Below are 16,159 nucleotides of genomic sequence, written 5' to 3' on the forward strand. Positions count from 1 at the left end.
CCAGACTGGCCTTTATTGTCGCCGCTATGGGAGAGGGAAGCGCGCCCTCAGCCGCCAGTGGGCTCCTCCTGTTTCCCCAGAGAGCCTGAACCACAGCCGCGGCTGGCCCGTCAGATCCGACAGGCTCATCAGACCTCTTCATCATGGAACCGGCCCGGGGCCTGGGTTTCCTTGAAGGGCAGCAAATCTCAGACCAGGGTGGCCCTGGGAGTCCTGATTTCAGTTCCTTCTCGTCGTTTTGAACTGCGAGCATCTCGATTCAGGAAGAATGGATTCCACCGGAATAAACTTTGTCAGGGCAGTTCCAGAAGCTGTGTCATTTTCAAAAAAGTATTTTTTATTTAAAAAAAAATTTTTTTGGCCACTTCAGACAGGCCAGGGTTCAGATCCAAGCTGCAGCTGTAGCAATGCAGGCTCCTTAACCCACTGCGCTGGGCCAGGGATCAAACCTGCATCCCCGCATTCCAGAGAGGGCACCAACCCCATCGAGCCACAGCGGGACCTCCAGAAGCTGTGTCTTTGGAGGGCAGCAAAAAACCGTGTGGGGGAGTGTGGAAGCCGGGCTCCGGGAACGCTCAACACTGTTGCTGAAGCCTGTGGCGCTTGTGCTGCTTGCTCAGAATCAGGGGTTGCGGCTGACAGGTGCTGCGTGTGTCAGCGACGGCGTAAGCGGAGAGTAACGAGGTGTCTGCTGTTCTGTCTCCAGGGTGATGGTGGCGAGCAGGGCCTGGCGGGCCGGCCTGGAGAGAAGGTCTGTGGGTCTGTTCCCTCAGGGTGTCCTGCTCCCTCCGCCTTGTCTTTCGTGTCCTCTGGGCCCCCGCGCCAGTCGCGTCACACCTTCACTCACCCACCCCATGACTGTTAGCGTGGCCTGCACCGGTTTCTGGGTTGTTCCTGGTGTCGCCACCGTGGACCAAGAGCAATTGCATGGGTGCAGCGGGTGGTGCCACGCAGGTGAGGGTGGGCGGGCCTGGGATTGTCCTCAGACCCGGGGGATCTCAGGACAGGTGACCAGGAGGTGACCCTGGCTGGTCCACTGGATGAGGAGGCGAAACAAGGGTTCCCAGAGGGGTAGCAGAGTCAGCAGGCGCTTGGGGGTGCCCCAGTGCCCCCACGCTCGAGATCTCCCCTTTCCACTATTTCACTTTCCGTGTTACCCCCTCTCAGCCTGGGGGCTCCGGGGGGCTGGGCAGCAGATGTGGCTGCTCATCCTGAGAGCCCACTGAGTGGGGGCCACGCTCTTTCCACAGGGGGAGGCAGGGCTCCCCGGTGCTCCGGGATCCCCAGGTGTGAGGGGAGAGAAGGGAGCACAGGTAAGTGGCCTGTGCCCTGGAGGGCAGTCTTGGACCCTTGGGGGCTGGGTGGCCACCTGGCTGGGGTTGGGGCATATTCCCCATCTTTGTGGAAGAGAAGAGGAAGGGGGTCAGGCTAGCCTGGTCCAGGAGCTGGAACAGAAGGACAGAGACGGAGGGATGGCTCTGAAAAGGGTGGGCCATCTTCGGATGCGATTTACAGGCACAGGGTGAGCAGTGTCATCTGCCAGGTGCCAGGTGGAGAACTGGGTGTTTTGCATGTCACTGGAAGGACATCCCTTGAACTTGGTCTTCACCTGCACGAGGTGGCCCCTCCACTCAAATGAGCCCTGATATTTCCCACTTGCCTTTCTTTGCAGGGAGAGCGAGGGGAGCTGGGGCTCCCGGGACTGAAAGGGGACCGAGGAGAAAAGGTAGGAGCTTTCTGGCATCCTGGCCATCGGCTCCAGGAGCTGCCAAGCCTCCCTTTGTCGGTTCTGTGTGCTGCCTTCAGGGAGAGCACCTTGGAGTCGAAGCGGCGGCCTGGGTTCCAGTTTCGGTTCTGTCCCATGTGTGGTTCGGAGCATCCTGTCTCACCTCCCCGGGCTTCCCTTGCTGGCCTGAAGTAGTTCTGCTCACACGGGCTGGTACCCGTGGGCCACTGGTTCCAGGAGCCCTTAGACTCCAAAGTCCATGGATACTCAGTCTCTCTCTCTCTCTCTCTTTTTTTTTTTTTTAACTTTTTGGGGTCGCACCCACAGCATATGGAAGTTCCCAGGCTAGGGGTCGAATTGGAGCTGCAGCTGCGAGCCTACACCAGAGCCACAGCAACACGGGATCTGAGCCACATCTGCGACCTACACCACAGCTCACGGCAATGCCGGATCCCTAAACCACTGAGCAAGGCCAGGGATTGAATCCACATCCTCAGAGACAACGTCAGGGCCTTACCCTGCTGAGCCACAGCAGGAACTCCTCAGTCTCTTCTGTAAAACGGTGATGGATCATGACTACAGTGGCCGGGTGGGCGGAGGCGGGAGCACGTGCCTGCGGCCCTCCCTGCAGGCTGTTGTAAAAAGCCTAAGCGCTCTCAGGTCTGGACTCGCCCGTGTCCCAGGATCACAGGATTACTGCACAGTGACTCAGGGGATGCTCATGTCATCAGCAACCCCCCCCTCCAGTTTATAGATGAGAAAACTGAGGCCGAGGGAGGCCAGGTTCCATGGATGGAGGGCAGTCGAGTCAGGACAAGAAGCCCAGTCTGGGAAGCGTCCTGGCTGCTCGCAGTTCCACACCTCACACAGGCCAGCCCACAGAGCCAGTGGCCACACCCCTGAAGGGCCTGCCCTTCCTTCCCACTGGGTCCTGCTCTCCTCCAACCTGGACCTTCTCACGTCCCATCCCCCGCTGCAGGGTGGAAGGCTGAGGGCTTTGTTCTGGACCGACCTGCGATCTATAAATAGAGATCCTGGAATGGCAAGGGCTTTGGTGGGTAAGCCATTCAGGCCTGCTGCTCCCCTGGACGTTTCAGAAATGCAATTTTTATTTGAGAAACTCATTTCCAGGATGCAGAGGACTCAGCGAGAGCATTAAGCCCCTTTTATTGCTTTGGCAGCATTGCCGGGGCCACAGCAGAATCACATTCAAGCTTCCAAAGAATCTGGCCTGCTTTTCTTTTCCTCTGTAATAACAGACAACTCTGGTTTAAAAAAAAAAAAAAAAAAAATCTGAAAACATTAAGGCAATAGCGCCCTCTTCTGGCTGTGCCCTGTGCACGCCTGCCTGGGCCAGTCCACGTCCTCCCCACCACCCACTGGGAGCATTTTGGCACCAGGGCATCTCAGTAGGAAGGGGAACGCTGCTCCTTTGTCCTCTGGGGCTTAGAGAGTTAAACTGTGGAGAAGCAGGCCAGGAACCCAGGCGGTCACGTGAACTGCAGAACTCTGGATCCTTCTCCAACCAAACCTGCTTCTCTAGGTCAGAGAGCCACCTGGGCGCCGCCCTGGCCCACAGCCCGGCGGGGGGGGGGGGACGGGGGCCCCTTCTGGAAGGCTGGACTTGGGGACCCTCGGGGCAGGAAACCATCTCTCCCCCAATCTTTTCTTCTATGTCTGTTCCTACCTGCCACTGGGGACACTCAGCTTTGATGGGCTGGACTTTTTCATGGGGGGTCAGTTGACTTGGGTGAGGTGGGTTCTGGAGCGTGAGGTCACCCGTGTCGGGAAGAGAACTGGGTGAGCTCAGATCATGCAGATGGCCCTGAGAAGGTGTTTTTCGCTTTGGAGCATCTGGAACTCGGGTCAGCATAGTTTGGTATCTCTGGATTCTCCTGCTGTCTCCTTTCTCCAGTGAGATAAAGAGAAGGAGAGTTTAGTGAGAATAGAAGTGCTGCTGGAGCAGTGGGATGACTTCCCGATGAATGGGGAGAGCCACCCCCAAGCGAGATCTGTTTTTACAGCCCAGGGACAAAGGAGAGAAGAGAGGGTCTTACCATACCCTTGCTGCTTGGTTGGGGGCCTATAATCTCCCTTCAGGGGCGGGGTGAGGCGTGGGCCACAAACCTTTCCTAATGCGGGGCGAGGGGTGGGGGTCGGAAGCAGGCCAGGTGGCTCAAGGCGGGAAGGGGCTCCAGGACTTTGTAGCAGGTGCAGTGAGGCTGGTGGGCCATCAGGGTCTCTGCTAATTTCTATCTTGGCCAGAGGCCCTCTGGGCAGGTGCCTGAGTGTGGTTGTGCTTCAGTTTCTGCATCCGTGGAATGGGGCATGGGACGCACTCTGTTAGAGGCGTTGAGCTGGAGAGTAAAGGAATTCATGCACGTGGAAAAGCAGTCTGGTACCTGGAATGGAAGCCTCTGTAACCACGGGAGTATCATAGAAAACAGCGTAACTGCTTTTTATTATTACATCATCGTTAACAAAGCGCAGCCTCGCCCCTCAAGCCAGCCTCATTCATGTGTCCACCAGTAACCACATGTGGCCCCAGGCCTGCCAGAGACCTGGCCCTGCGACGCCGGGAGCACACCTGGGCCTGGACATCCATGTCCTGACACCTTCGTGGCTCCCGCGGAATGATGGGCTTTGGGGTCCGTTGCTCCTGCGCGGAGAGGCCCAGTGACCTCCTTTGCTCAGGGCAGAGAGAAGAAGGAAGAACAGCAGCGATTCCTTCCTTACGGGCCCCACTGAGGATGGCCTCACTGGGTCCCCACCCGATGCTGTGACCTGCGTGCACTGCTGTCACTTTCCAGACTGAAAGCCTGCCAGCGGAAGGACAATCCCGCATAAAAGGGTAGAGTTAGGCTTCAGGTTCAGGTGGTTCAACTCCCGAGCCTTTGCCATGTACAGGAATGTGACATTCGCCCCTCAGGTCCCTGAGCAGAGCCTGTCCCCTCCAAAGAGGCTGGGGCAGGGCCCAGAGAAGGTTCTAGGAGATGGTTGCCGCCGCGTGGTCATGGCTGCAGCAGATGGAAGTCACCGAATTATCCTCACTGGGGAGACGGATAGTGGATCGCTCTTTCCACGGCGCCGTGGAAGAGGACAGAGTGATACAGGGCTTCCTGTCGTGGCTCAGCAGTAACAAATCCGACTAGGATCCATGAGGATGCGGGTTTGATCCCTGGCCTTGCTCCGTGGGTTAAGGATCCAGCGTTGCCATGAGCTGAGGCAACGCCCCAGACCCAGCTTGGATCCTGCATTGCTGTGGCTGGGGGGGTAGGCCAGCAGCTACAGGTCTCATTTGACCCCCAGCCTGGGAACTTCCATATGCCATGGGTGCAGCCCGAAAATGGAAAAAAACAAAGAATATATGGTGTAAATGAACAAGAGCTGCCACATCAGCACGGATGCTTCTCCAAACAAAGTTTTGATGTGTCTGAACTATGTTATAATCTGGAATCTATCCATCCATCTATCCGTCCACCCAGGTAGATGCAGGGGCAGGTGGTTCTGTTGTCTGGGGAAGGTATCCCAGGATGAGCAGAACGGGCATCGGGGTTAATGGCTGTTTATTTTCCATTTCTTCCATCTAGGGTGAAGCTGGTCCAGCAGGCCCCCCCGGATTACCAGGAACTGTAAGTTACTCTGCTTCTAATCCTTTCTCCTTCTGCACACATGACACTTAGTTCTGAATGTCTCTTTAAGGGCATTTTCCCGTACCGGGACTATCCAGAGGCCCTGTAATCCGAAAGGGCGCAGCTTCTCTAAGAACCGCTTGTGCTTGTTGATTCATTGTATTCAGCACACACAGTCACTGCTGATCAGAACCCTGCTGGACACTGAGAGTCCGTACGTACCTGTCACACATGGGGAAACAGGGTCCAGCGACAAGACACAGCTTGTCTGGCCTCAGACCGCAGGGAGAGGACACAGCCATGGCTCGTGCTGTCCCCTCCGGAGGCCCGAGGGTGGGCATCGTGAATTGGTATTGAGGCATGAGTAAGAGCATGGGCTTTGGAGCCAGGAAAAAAGTGGGTTTGAATCCCAGCAGGTCCATTCACCAGCATTGTGGTCTTGGTATGTTATTTAATGTCAAAAAGAATCAATTTTCTCATCTGTTAAGAAAAACTGTTATACCCAGCTATTTTGTACATTTGTAGTAAAAGTTAACTGAAATAATATAAGGTACACAGCACAGCTTCTGGTACATAAATACTGATTTTTTTAAAAGGCTATTTAAACACATGGACATATTTTGCATGTCTTTTTTTTTTTCATATGAATGTTTCTTTCCAGTCTTGACATTCTGGGCTTTGAACAGATGATTTCAGGGAAGCAGAGCACAGCTCCAGGGGCTGGCCATGACAGGGCCATTAGGGGAAGTGGTCATTTAGCAGGGGAAGCAGGAGACTGCCTCAGTGCGGAGGGCAGGAGATGAAGGAGCCGGGACTCCCAGAAGTCCCGTTTGCCATTTGACAAAGATGTGTTCCCTGTGGGTTTTATGCATGTAAATCACTGTCCCACAACCGAGTCTCCCCCCACCCTCACTCCCATTGAATCGAGACTCAGCCATTCCATAAAGATGCTGAAAGAACCTCAGAATCAAATCGAAAGTCAGAACGGGTCGTGTGACGTTGTCGCTGGAGGCTGGAACTGCTTCGTGTAGCAGAGCCTGAAGGGAAGGGGCAGTGCTGTGTATGGGAAGCTATCTGGTGACTTATTTGAGAAGTGACTGGGTATCCGCATATAAACCGTCTCCCCGGTGGTGTAGAGAGATTCCATTTCTAGGCATCCATCCTAAAGAACTATTTGCATTGTGTGTATTTACAAAATCACGTCTAAGGATGTACCTTGCGGTGTGGCTGAGAATGAAAAACGACAGCCTGTGTGTCTCCATATCCCTGCACCCCTTTGCTGTTCAGCAGAAGTGGTCGCTACGTTGTCCATCAACCGTGCTGCTGTAAAACTCGAGAAAAATGGAAAACAAAACAAAACAAAACAGGCAGACCAATCTGACCGGAAGCACAGAATTAACTAAACTGCAGAACACGCGTATCATGGAGTCCTGCTTCATAAAAATAAACAGACACGTACACTATGTACATGGCTTTGCGAAGATGCCGATACGCAAGAAAAATTAAGTGGAAAAACTGACTTGCGAATTGCGGTGTGTGGGAAGGCTGGCATGGACCCCTCGGCCGGTGGCTGTGGTGCCAGTGCCTGCTCCAGCGTTCACTGGCCGTGTGAGCTCCGTGCAGTCGATTCCTTCTCTGTCCTTCCAGTTTCTTCTGCCATAAATGAGGGCCAAAACAGATACCCTACTTCTTAGGGTTACTGTGAAAGTATATGCTGTGTTACTACATGGCAAGAACATAAATAATAACAGCGCTTTTGCCGTTACTAACTACGTAACGCTCATGCAGAGTTAGGCATTTCTGTACATTCAGAATTATATGGGAAGATACACAAATATGTTAATCTGAAAAACAATGGTTTCTTCTCGGAAAAAACCCTGGGATTAGAGGGCAAGGTCTAGAGACCTTCCATTCTGAATCCATTGTGCTTTGGGGCCAGAATCCATGATATGCTTTTGTCCATTCGCTTTTATCTGAGCACTGGCTGTGAGCCAGACGCTGGCAAAGTTCGGATGCTGTGGAGCTTTACAGACTAGTCAGGGAGGAAAGCTCCAGACTCCTGGTGGCCCAGATAAACCTGACTTGCAAATGACAGGAAATGCTATCAAGGCAAAGTGAGGGCTGCACAACAAGGGGCCTGGTTCATATTTGAGTGGAGAGGAGGGCGCACCGCGGCACAGGCCCTGAGGGAGAGGCAGGAGGGGAGCGTGTTCAGGGCCAGAGGAGCAGCAGGTGCAGAGCTGTGAGCCTGGGAGGGATCCATGCAGCCTGGCGGGAGGGCTGCGAGGGGCCCGTTCCCGGGGTGTTCATCTGCAGAGACAGGGTTTGCACAAGCTGAGCTCTCCATGCCCAGCGCTGAGCCTGCAGCCAGCCTGGCTTCGTCCTCACCTGGGCCACGGCTGGCAGCTGCTGAGAGTGAAGAGGAGCGTGCTGGCAGGATCCGGCCATCCCGGGCCGGCTCTGATGACGTGCACGCCCTTGTCTGTTTCGGCCTCAGCCCACCCCGCGTGGAGGATATGTCACCCCCATTTCACCAGTGAGAGCATAGAGGCTGGCAGGTGTCTGAGGTCACGTGGATTTAAAGGGATGGTGACGGGGTCTGAGCTCAGACCATGGGACTCCGGAGTCCCACATCTAAGCCCTGTGCTTTGCTGACTTCGTGCATGCTCAGGGACTTGAAAGGAGTGTGTGAGCGACTTGTCACCATTGATAGTCACTCGGGGTGCCCTTGGTCCGTGTCTCAGAGGCAGGTGGTGAACATGGACTCACGTCGTTCTCATTTCTGTGGCTTCCTTCGCAGATGTCCCTGGTCACTCCGCACCCAAGGGTGCCTGTGAGTAGCAGCCGCCCCCCCCCCCCGGTGCCGCCCGGCGTCCCCCACCTCCCCCTAGCCTGGCTCGCCGGATCCTGGGGGCTCTGGGAGCTGGGCCAGGGCTGCGTCCTGACTCTCAGCCCCAACCTATGAGTCAGTGCCAGGTGTCTGGGCTTTTAGACCTTGTCCTGGCAGCCGGCAGGGAATGGGCCCTGCAAGGCACCAGCCCCAGCACTGGACAGCACATTCCCGGGGGGCTGGACGGTGCCTCTGGTGGCCCAGGTTGAAAGCCAGCCCTCTCTTTGGGTAAAGTCACCTCCTCACTGCACAGAGTGGCTGGTGGCTGTAAGGAGGACAGTCACGTGAGCTGGCAGAAGATGAAAGAGCAGGGCAGGCAGTTAGCGTGGGTGTCCGCGGTGAGAGGATGAGGCCTGGAGTGCCTCGAGGGGACAGGACTAAGAGGCACTGTTCAGGAGTTCCCGCTGTGGTGCGTGGGTTAAGGAGCCAGCCTTGTCTCTCCAGTGGCTAGGGTCGCAGCTGCAGCTTGGATTTAACCCCTGGCCCGGGAACTTCCATATGCTGGGGGCGCAGCCCCCCACATAGTAAGAGGGGCTGTTCAGAGGACAAGGGGGACCGAGCCTGCTTGGGGTGTGGCCGATGGAGGGGAGCTTATGGGTTCTTGTAGAGATGAACACACAGAAAAGGAGGCTCGCCCTGGCCGCAGCCCCGGGACGCTTCCCTCCTCTTCTCACGCGTGGTTGCCGTGAAAGCGGGCTCGGGGTTTCTGGTGCCGACGCGGCCCGAGGCCAGCGGCGCCTCCTGGGCTTCCTCTGGGGGACGCGGTTCTCCGTCGTCAGGACGCGGCCCGCGGCAGGCAGCGCCGCCGAGAGGCCCGTGTGGACAGTCGGCCGCCTCGCTCCGCCGTTAAGCAGAGACAACTGTGACAGCTCAGAGCATCCTGTGCATGAGGGAAGAGGACAGAGTGGAAAGAGAGGTTGAGCGCGTGCTGAACCCCTTGTGGGGAGAGGAGCACTTTGAGCTGCTTTGCAGGAGGCGCAGGGAGGACCTGGGGCCAGAGGGGCCGTTCCTGGGCAGCGCGGCTGCGGGAGGGGTGTAAGGGGTGTTGGGAGACGCCTGGGGGCAGAGCAGGCCGCGGCCGCTCCTCTCTCAAAGGCAGGGCTCCGGCAGGCAGGGCAAGGCGCGTCGGACCCTCAGGCGCGGCACAGGTGTCGCTCCGACCATCCGTGGCTCCGCAGCCAAGCCCCTTGCGAAGGGCCTTCCGGGGGTTTGCAGTGGAGACCCAGTTGTCGGCGGCCTCAGGTCCCCAGGGAGCCGCTGTCGGCCGCTGCTGCTGAGGTTCCAGACTCACCCCGCAGGGGGCGCCTGCTCCATCCCGCTACCCCACCGCCTCCCTCTTCCAGGACCACACCCACCTGCAAGATGCCCCCCTGCCCGCCCTCACCCTCGCCCTCCGGGTCTCCCTCCCTCGTGCCCACCCTGAGTCCCTCTGGGGTGAGGCGAGGCTGCTCCTCCGTAAAGGAACTGCTCCACAGCAGACCATCTCCAGGGCGTTCCCGTGGGAAGGGACGGAGGGGCTGGGGGTCTGCCCGCTGCCCCTTTGAGCCCCCGTGGTGACAGCTTCCTGCAGGGTCCGAGTTGTGCAGAAACCAGGAAGCCACTTTCGGATGCAAAGCAAGGAAATTGTGTCCGTGAAAAAAAAAGTCATTGTGGATTATTGCATGAATCCCTCTGGGGCTGCCTCGTTGCCGGGGTAACCGTGCTTGTATTGATGGTTTTGAAAGATGCCCCCCCCCCTCACGGCTCCCTCTGCTCCTCAGCCGTGTGCCTTTGAGTCTTTGTGCATGGGGCTGGGTGGAACCGGGTGATGGGGGGGTCACGGTTGTCGGCATGATTAAGAAGAGGAAGAAAAAGGGGGAGGGGGGCTGGAAGAAAAGCCCTGACTCCTTCAACTCCCCCTGCTCTGGGATCGAGAAGCCTCCAGGGACATTGGGGACCACACCCGGGGAGGCCTCGAGGGGGCCTGGGGATTTCAGTTTGTGGAGAAGGGAGCAGGGCTATTAGAGGGTGTGTGTGGGTCTGGAGACACCAGAGAGGAGAGGAAGCCCCTTCCTCAGCTGAGGGAGGGCGGGCCGGGCCAGGCGTGGAGAAGTTGCAGCTGAGGGCTTCAGCGGGGCTTTGGAAATGGGGCTGGTGTAGAAGCAGCTGCCTTGGGAAGGCAGCCTGGCTCCACCCCCGAAGCCTGCCAAGAATTCCTGGACCCAGCCGATGCCCTGCATTTGCTGAGCCCAGAGAGGGAACTGGGCTTGCTGGCATCACTGGTGGGGGCTGTGGGAGGAGAAGGTGCACTCAGGCATCAGCCCAGCTGTGATGGGCAGCTGCTCTGCCCCTGCAGCAAGGGCCCTGCCTCCTGGCTCTCAGGCCCTGGGTGCGGATGGCTTGAGCGTCTTGCTCTGAGTCCTTGGGGTCCCTCCTGGGGTCCAAGCCTGTTCCCCGCCCCCCAGCCCCCCCCCCCAGCTGGCAGAAAGCAGGGCAGACTCCTTCCCTGTGTGTCACCCGAATCCTACCCCTCCCCCCCACAAGCCCCTTTGTCTTTTTTTTACACTGTCCATCGAAATAGTGATCCATTTTATTTTCTCAAGTTTAATTTTGACAAATGCATCAGGAAAAGAAAGTGCTGATGGTGAGGGGTAAAGAGAAGGAAAGAGTATTATTACTTTTATTTTTGTCTTTTTAGGGCCACACCCGTGGCACGTGGAGGCTCCCGGACTAGGGGTCAAATCAGAGTTGCAGCCACCGGCCTACACCACAGCCACAGCAACACCAGATCCAAGCCTCGTGGGCGACCTACACCACCGCTCACGGCAACATCAGATCCTTAGCCCACTGAGCAGGGCCAGGGTTTGAACCTTCGTCCTCATGGATATTAGATTCGTTTTTGCTGAGTCACAATGGGAACTCCAGAATATTCTGTTTTGGTCTGTGGCTTCTTTTTTATGACTTGAAGACCAGACAAAAGAATTTTGCGAATCCCCACCGTGAGACATTTTCTAGAAATGAGAATAATGTTGTTTGGTGAATGGAGCCAGTGTGCTCTTGTGAGCTAGTGGGAGACAGAGATTCTAGAAGGAATGAGCTTGCATCTGCTGAAAACCTCCTCTGTGTGGGCAGCGGGAAGCACTCCGCAAGAACGGTCTCATTTAATCCGGCCCCAGCTCTCCGAGGTAGACTGCAGATGCCACTCGACGGATGCTGCAGAGACAGTGAGGACCCCGGGCCGCCCTCCCGGCTGGGCAGACACTAACTGGGGGGTCCATGATGAGCTGGGGAGAGGCCAGGAAGAGCCTCTGGGGCAGGGTCTCCGAGGTCTGAGAAAGCGGGGAGCTGGCTGGAGGCAGTGGCCTGAGCAGGACAGAGAGGCCAGTGCGACCTGAGGGTGAGCCGTCCGCTGACTGTGTGCTTCTCCACCGACAGGGGGAGCGCGGGCCCAAAGGAGAGAAGGGCGATCCGGGCGCGCCTGGGGACCCGGTGAGTGCCCTGGGCCCTGCACCGCCACCCCTGCCCCACGCCCCTCGCCCCTCGCCCTGCGGCTGGTCACCCTGAGACGGGACATTGAAGGGCTGAGCGGCTACAGGTCCAAACCGCACACAGGAGCCCCACGGAACCGAATGCGGCCCCATCCTCCTCCCTCAGGGGTCCAAGGAAGCCCCTCCATGGGTCTCAAATTGTCCCTGGTGCACGTGTCCACGCCACCCCCATCCGCCCTGAGCAAAGGTATGACCTGGTCCATTGACAGGTGGTTTCATTGCAGGGATCACAGGGTCATCCTGGAGCGGTGGGGCCTCAGGGACCCACTGGACCACCGGTAAGAGAACCTTCTGTCCCCCTGTGGGCGCCTAGACCGGAAATCCCCCCAGCCCCTGCTTCCCGCACCGGCCCCTCTCACCTGCCATTCCAGGAGTATCCACCTGGGGGCGCTGCCACCGATGATGCCACCTGGACTCTGTGGGTCCAGTCCCTTGGGGCAGAGGGCATCTCACAAAGCACCCCAAAACGCAGCCCCCCTCTGGACCCCAGGATGTCGTTACCTGGCACTGAAGGGTCAGTTTAGGCGAGCTGAGTTCCCTGCTCTGCGCCATCTGGCTGGCAGAGCTCAGGACCCAGGGGTCCTGGCGCCCTACAGCTTTTCCGATGCAGGAAATCCCCTCCTCCTCCCAGCCCCTCAGCAACTCCAACTCGGGTTTAAATAATACCTAGCGTGTGTTGGCGTTTCGGTCACATTTTTCTGTTCTGGCCTCTTCGCTGCCTCTTTGTAGGGCAGTTGCTGGTGCGCTCTAAGCAGTCCCGTGGGAGTGGCCTGTGTGAGCTCGGATCCCCAGGCCCTGGCTGGCTGTGCGCACCTGGCCGGCCGTGGCTCCGAGCCTCCTTTCCATCAGGAGACGGGCTGGGGGCTGAGGCCTGTGTCCCAGGGGTGGTGGAGAAGAGCACGACGGCCGGGAGCTGTGGCTTCTGCACCCTCGGGCCCTGCTCCTCGTCCTTTCGGTTTGGGTCAGCTGGCTCTGATGAGGAAGGGGCCCCAGGCCCCTGCTGGGGCCGGGGCAGCGTCGTCTGGGATGTCTCACCTGCGTTTTGTTCCCCGTGCAGGGTGCCAAGGGACAGGAAGGCGCACAGGGGACGCCCGGAGCAGCTGGGACTCCCGTGAGTCCTCCCGGGCCCACATGCGGGAGTCCGGGCTCCCAGCTCGGCTGACTGGGGAGGGGTCCAGGAGAGCGCAGGCCACACGGTGAGGCAGGGGCGGGGGGGCAGTGTGCGGGGAGGCTGGCCCCGGGTCCGCGCCTCCCGAGCAGCAAGGACCAGCGATCTGCTGGCCTCCGCCAGGTTCCCAGCACTTTCAGGCTTTGTCCAGGTGCCAGCCCATGAAAGGGATCCCCTTACACACACACACACACACACACACACTCATAGATAAGTTTGTCACTCTGAGGAGCGTGCCCACAGATACATGCATGTTCACATACTGTGATGCGCAAACACACATGAACCCCTAATGCAGTTCCAGCTCATCCAGGAGGACACGCGGCCTTCACACACACGCTGCTCCTGCTTCGCCTCTCTGGGGCCCAGCGCCTGGGGCCGGGGTGGGAGTGGGGGGTTGACACTTGCACCCCCAGGTTCTGCCTGGCACCCTGCCTCGTGGTGCAGAGCTGCAGAGCCAGGCCACTCCGTGCAGCTGGCGGGAGGCAGGACGGCTCCTGCCGGGTCAGTAGAGCAGCAGCAGCAGCGGCAGGCAGGCAGGACCCCGGGCCCTGCGTACCCGCTGCCGTGTGCTCATGTGATGGCGCACGTGGCCGAGTGGGAACGGGGTTATAGCTGCAGCCAGTGAGCAGTGTGGACACCACAGAGAAAGGAGCATCTGGCAAGCCCCTCGTGGCCTGTCGGGGGGGGGGAGGCCTAGACGGAGCACAGCCCCAGGGGTGGGGTACGGGAGCCGAGTGCAGGCGGGGGCAGGGAAGGGGCGAGAGGAGGCCCCACCTCCCTGGTGTTCTCACTGCACCTCCTCTCATGGACTCGTCCAGCCGTCAGTGTTCAAATCCACTTTCTCCAGAAAACATGGCCTGATTTGCCGGTTAAATCCAACAGACAAACACACACACACACACACACGCACACACACGCCTTCTCTCCCTGGGGCCCCTCCTCCGAGAGCAGCATCGGCATCCTCAGGGTGACCCAGGTGAGAACAGACGTCTGATCACCCAAACTCCTCCTTGGCCCCCCGCCAGCGGCTGGTCCCCGAGCCCTGGCGCTTCCTCCTGGCACTTCCTTCAGGAGAGCCCCTACCCGCCCAGCCGCGGCTGCCTCGCCCGGTCCTCCCCCTTGTCTCTAGAGCTTTCTGTGCCTTGCAGTCAACCTTCGGTATTCCACAGCCTTCTTCTCTACAGCTCAGGTCGGAGTGGTGTCTTCCATTTTCCGCGTGCCCTTCCCAGTGCCCCGAGGACAGAGGCCCAGCCTCACGTGGGGCACGTGTGTGGTGGGACCTGGCCTCCCTCCCTTCTGCCCACCCCCAGCACACACTCCGCCTCCGCCCTCCCCCCCATGCCCCGTGCTCCGTGCCGAGGTCTTAAGGAACGTTCTAGAGTCCTCTCTCCCTCCCCTGTGCCGGGTTCCACTCCTATGGGGACCGGCTGGTTGGGGGGGGCCACAGCAGGAGGTCCGTCTTCTCCGTGTGGGGAGTTCGAGGTTAGGAACATTCCCAGCAAATCAGGGAGCATCGAGTGGGAGGCAGGTTTGGAGAGAGTCGGGTTATCTACGTACAGTCAACACCTTGAGCCTTTCTAACCTCCTTCTGTCTCTGAACAGGGTGCTCCTGGCCCCGTCGGCCACCCCGGCCCCAGTGGCCCCCCAGGCAGTGCGGTGAGTCATGGGGTGGGAGAGAGGCAGGGACCCCACCCCTGGCTGCCCATCCCCCGAGCTAGCTCGCTTGTCCTCCGCGAAACTCAGGGGCCAGGTATCCTCACTCCCACTTGGCAGATGGAGAACTTGATGTCCCAGCAAAGTCACCTGGAAAGTGACCAGCCTGAGGCTCTAGCTAACTCCTGAGACGTCCAAGGGTTAAACGAGGCTGACCCTGCAGGAGCCTGTAAACGTCCTTGACGTTGGCATTGGCATCAGAGTTTGCCTTGGAAGAAGCAAGGTGAACTTGAAGAAGCCCTGACGGCTGGGGATTCCTGGGTTCTGGCCACAGCTCTGCCCCTAACTGGCCGTCGGGCCTCTGCCAGGGGCTCCTGGAAGCCTCAGCTGTTCCATCTTCAAAACAGAGTGGGCTGTGCTGCTTCACCCGCCATGCCCTGCGGTGCTGGCCGTGCGGAGACGGGGTCTGCTCGTGGAGCAGCTCTAAGGTCCACCCTAGACGTGGATTTCGGTGTCAGCAGGTGCAGTGAAACACTCCATGGCGTCTTGTCAAGGGCAGCTGACAACTGTGCTCCTAAAATACATAGAAATCAGTTCCGTTCCTAATCACAGCGGTTTAGAGGACGAATAGCGGGTGGGGTGTGTGTGCGTGTGTGTGTGCACGTGCCGGGCACTGTTCTCAGTGCTTTGCACATGCTCATTCGTTGTATCCTCACGAGGCTGGGAGGTGGCCCCCGTTTTACTCGGGAGGGAGCTGAGGCACAGGGAGACGGAGTCGTGTCTAGTGGTGGCCGTGGCTACTGCTTCCTGGAACACCCCCGGCACCGCGGCCGCTCCCCGCTGCAGTGTGAGCCGCACGCTTCCTGCAGCCAGCCTTGCGGTGCTTTGCCTGAGGGTCTTCTCTGACTTTTAGAGACCTGCTGTCCAGCCACAGGGCCAGTTGCACCACCCACGGCAGAGGTAGCCCTGAGTGGTGCGTTATAAATGTCCCCTCATGGAGCCGCTCTGCGTGTGTTTCCCACGTGGGCCCCCAGAGCCCCCAGCAGGACTGAGGTCCAGTCACACGACCGTGTCACACCTGCCTGTCCTGTCTCACTTCCCCGCTGGAGCACCTGTGGGACACTTGCTCCGGAGCCTTGTCTCAGAAAGTCAGCCTCTGCGGGATTCAGAAGACAAGGGCGGAGCAGATCCCTGACTCCCGCGGCTGTGCTCCTGGCTCTGCCTCGCCCTCCCCAGCTTCCCCTCTGAGCCAGGCCCCGCCTGCCTGCTGAGCACTGGAGCCCAAGGCGAGCAGGGCGTGCTTAGAGCTCTGCCCTGCGAGGCTCCGCGCAGACCAGGGGAGGGACAGCTGTGGCAGGCACGGTGTGGGGGACAGCGGCAAGGAATCTAATCCCGGTGGGGGATCATGGGGACAGAGCTGCGGTCATCCACTCCAAGGGGGCCTGACTGTCCTCTGGGCGATCTTGAACTTCACCTCGTCAATAACCTTTCTTTCCTCAGGGCCCCCCAGGCACCAGAGGCCCCCCTGGGAAAGACGGGGAACGTGGTGAGAAGGTAAGA

General features: G+C 58.7%; 1 protein-coding gene across 2 annotated transcripts in view; it reads left to right on the forward strand.

Moving 5' to 3' along the window:
- COL22A1 (collagen type XXII alpha 1 chain) overlaps positions 1–16,159 on the forward strand; it is a 249,072-nt gene that overhangs the window by 141,116 nt on the left and 91,797 nt on the right. The window contains exons 28-36 of one of the 2 annotated variants that reach the window (XM_047783198.1): positions 707–751; positions 1,251–1,313; positions 1,673–1,726; positions 5,317–5,358; positions 11,663–11,716; positions 12,000–12,053; positions 12,833–12,886; positions 14,549–14,602; positions 16,100–16,153. In XM_047783198.1, the coding sequence (XP_047639154.1) occupies positions 707–751; positions 1,251–1,313; positions 1,673–1,726; positions 5,317–5,358; positions 11,663–11,716; positions 12,000–12,053; positions 12,833–12,886; positions 14,549–14,602; positions 16,100–16,153 (474 nt within the window). The remainder of the gene's footprint in view (positions 1–706; positions 752–1,250; positions 1,314–1,672; positions 1,727–5,316; positions 5,359–11,662; positions 11,717–11,999; positions 12,054–12,832; positions 12,887–14,548; positions 14,603–16,099; positions 16,154–16,159) is intronic. The other variant, XM_047783199.1, reaches the window with a different exon arrangement.

The sequence above is a fragment of the Phacochoerus africanus genome, chromosome 6 (assembly GCF_016906955.1).
Source record: "Phacochoerus africanus isolate WHEZ1 chromosome 6, ROS_Pafr_v1, whole genome shotgun sequence".
NCBI classification, from domain to species: Eukaryota; Metazoa; Chordata; class Mammalia; order Artiodactyla; family Suidae; genus Phacochoerus; species Phacochoerus africanus.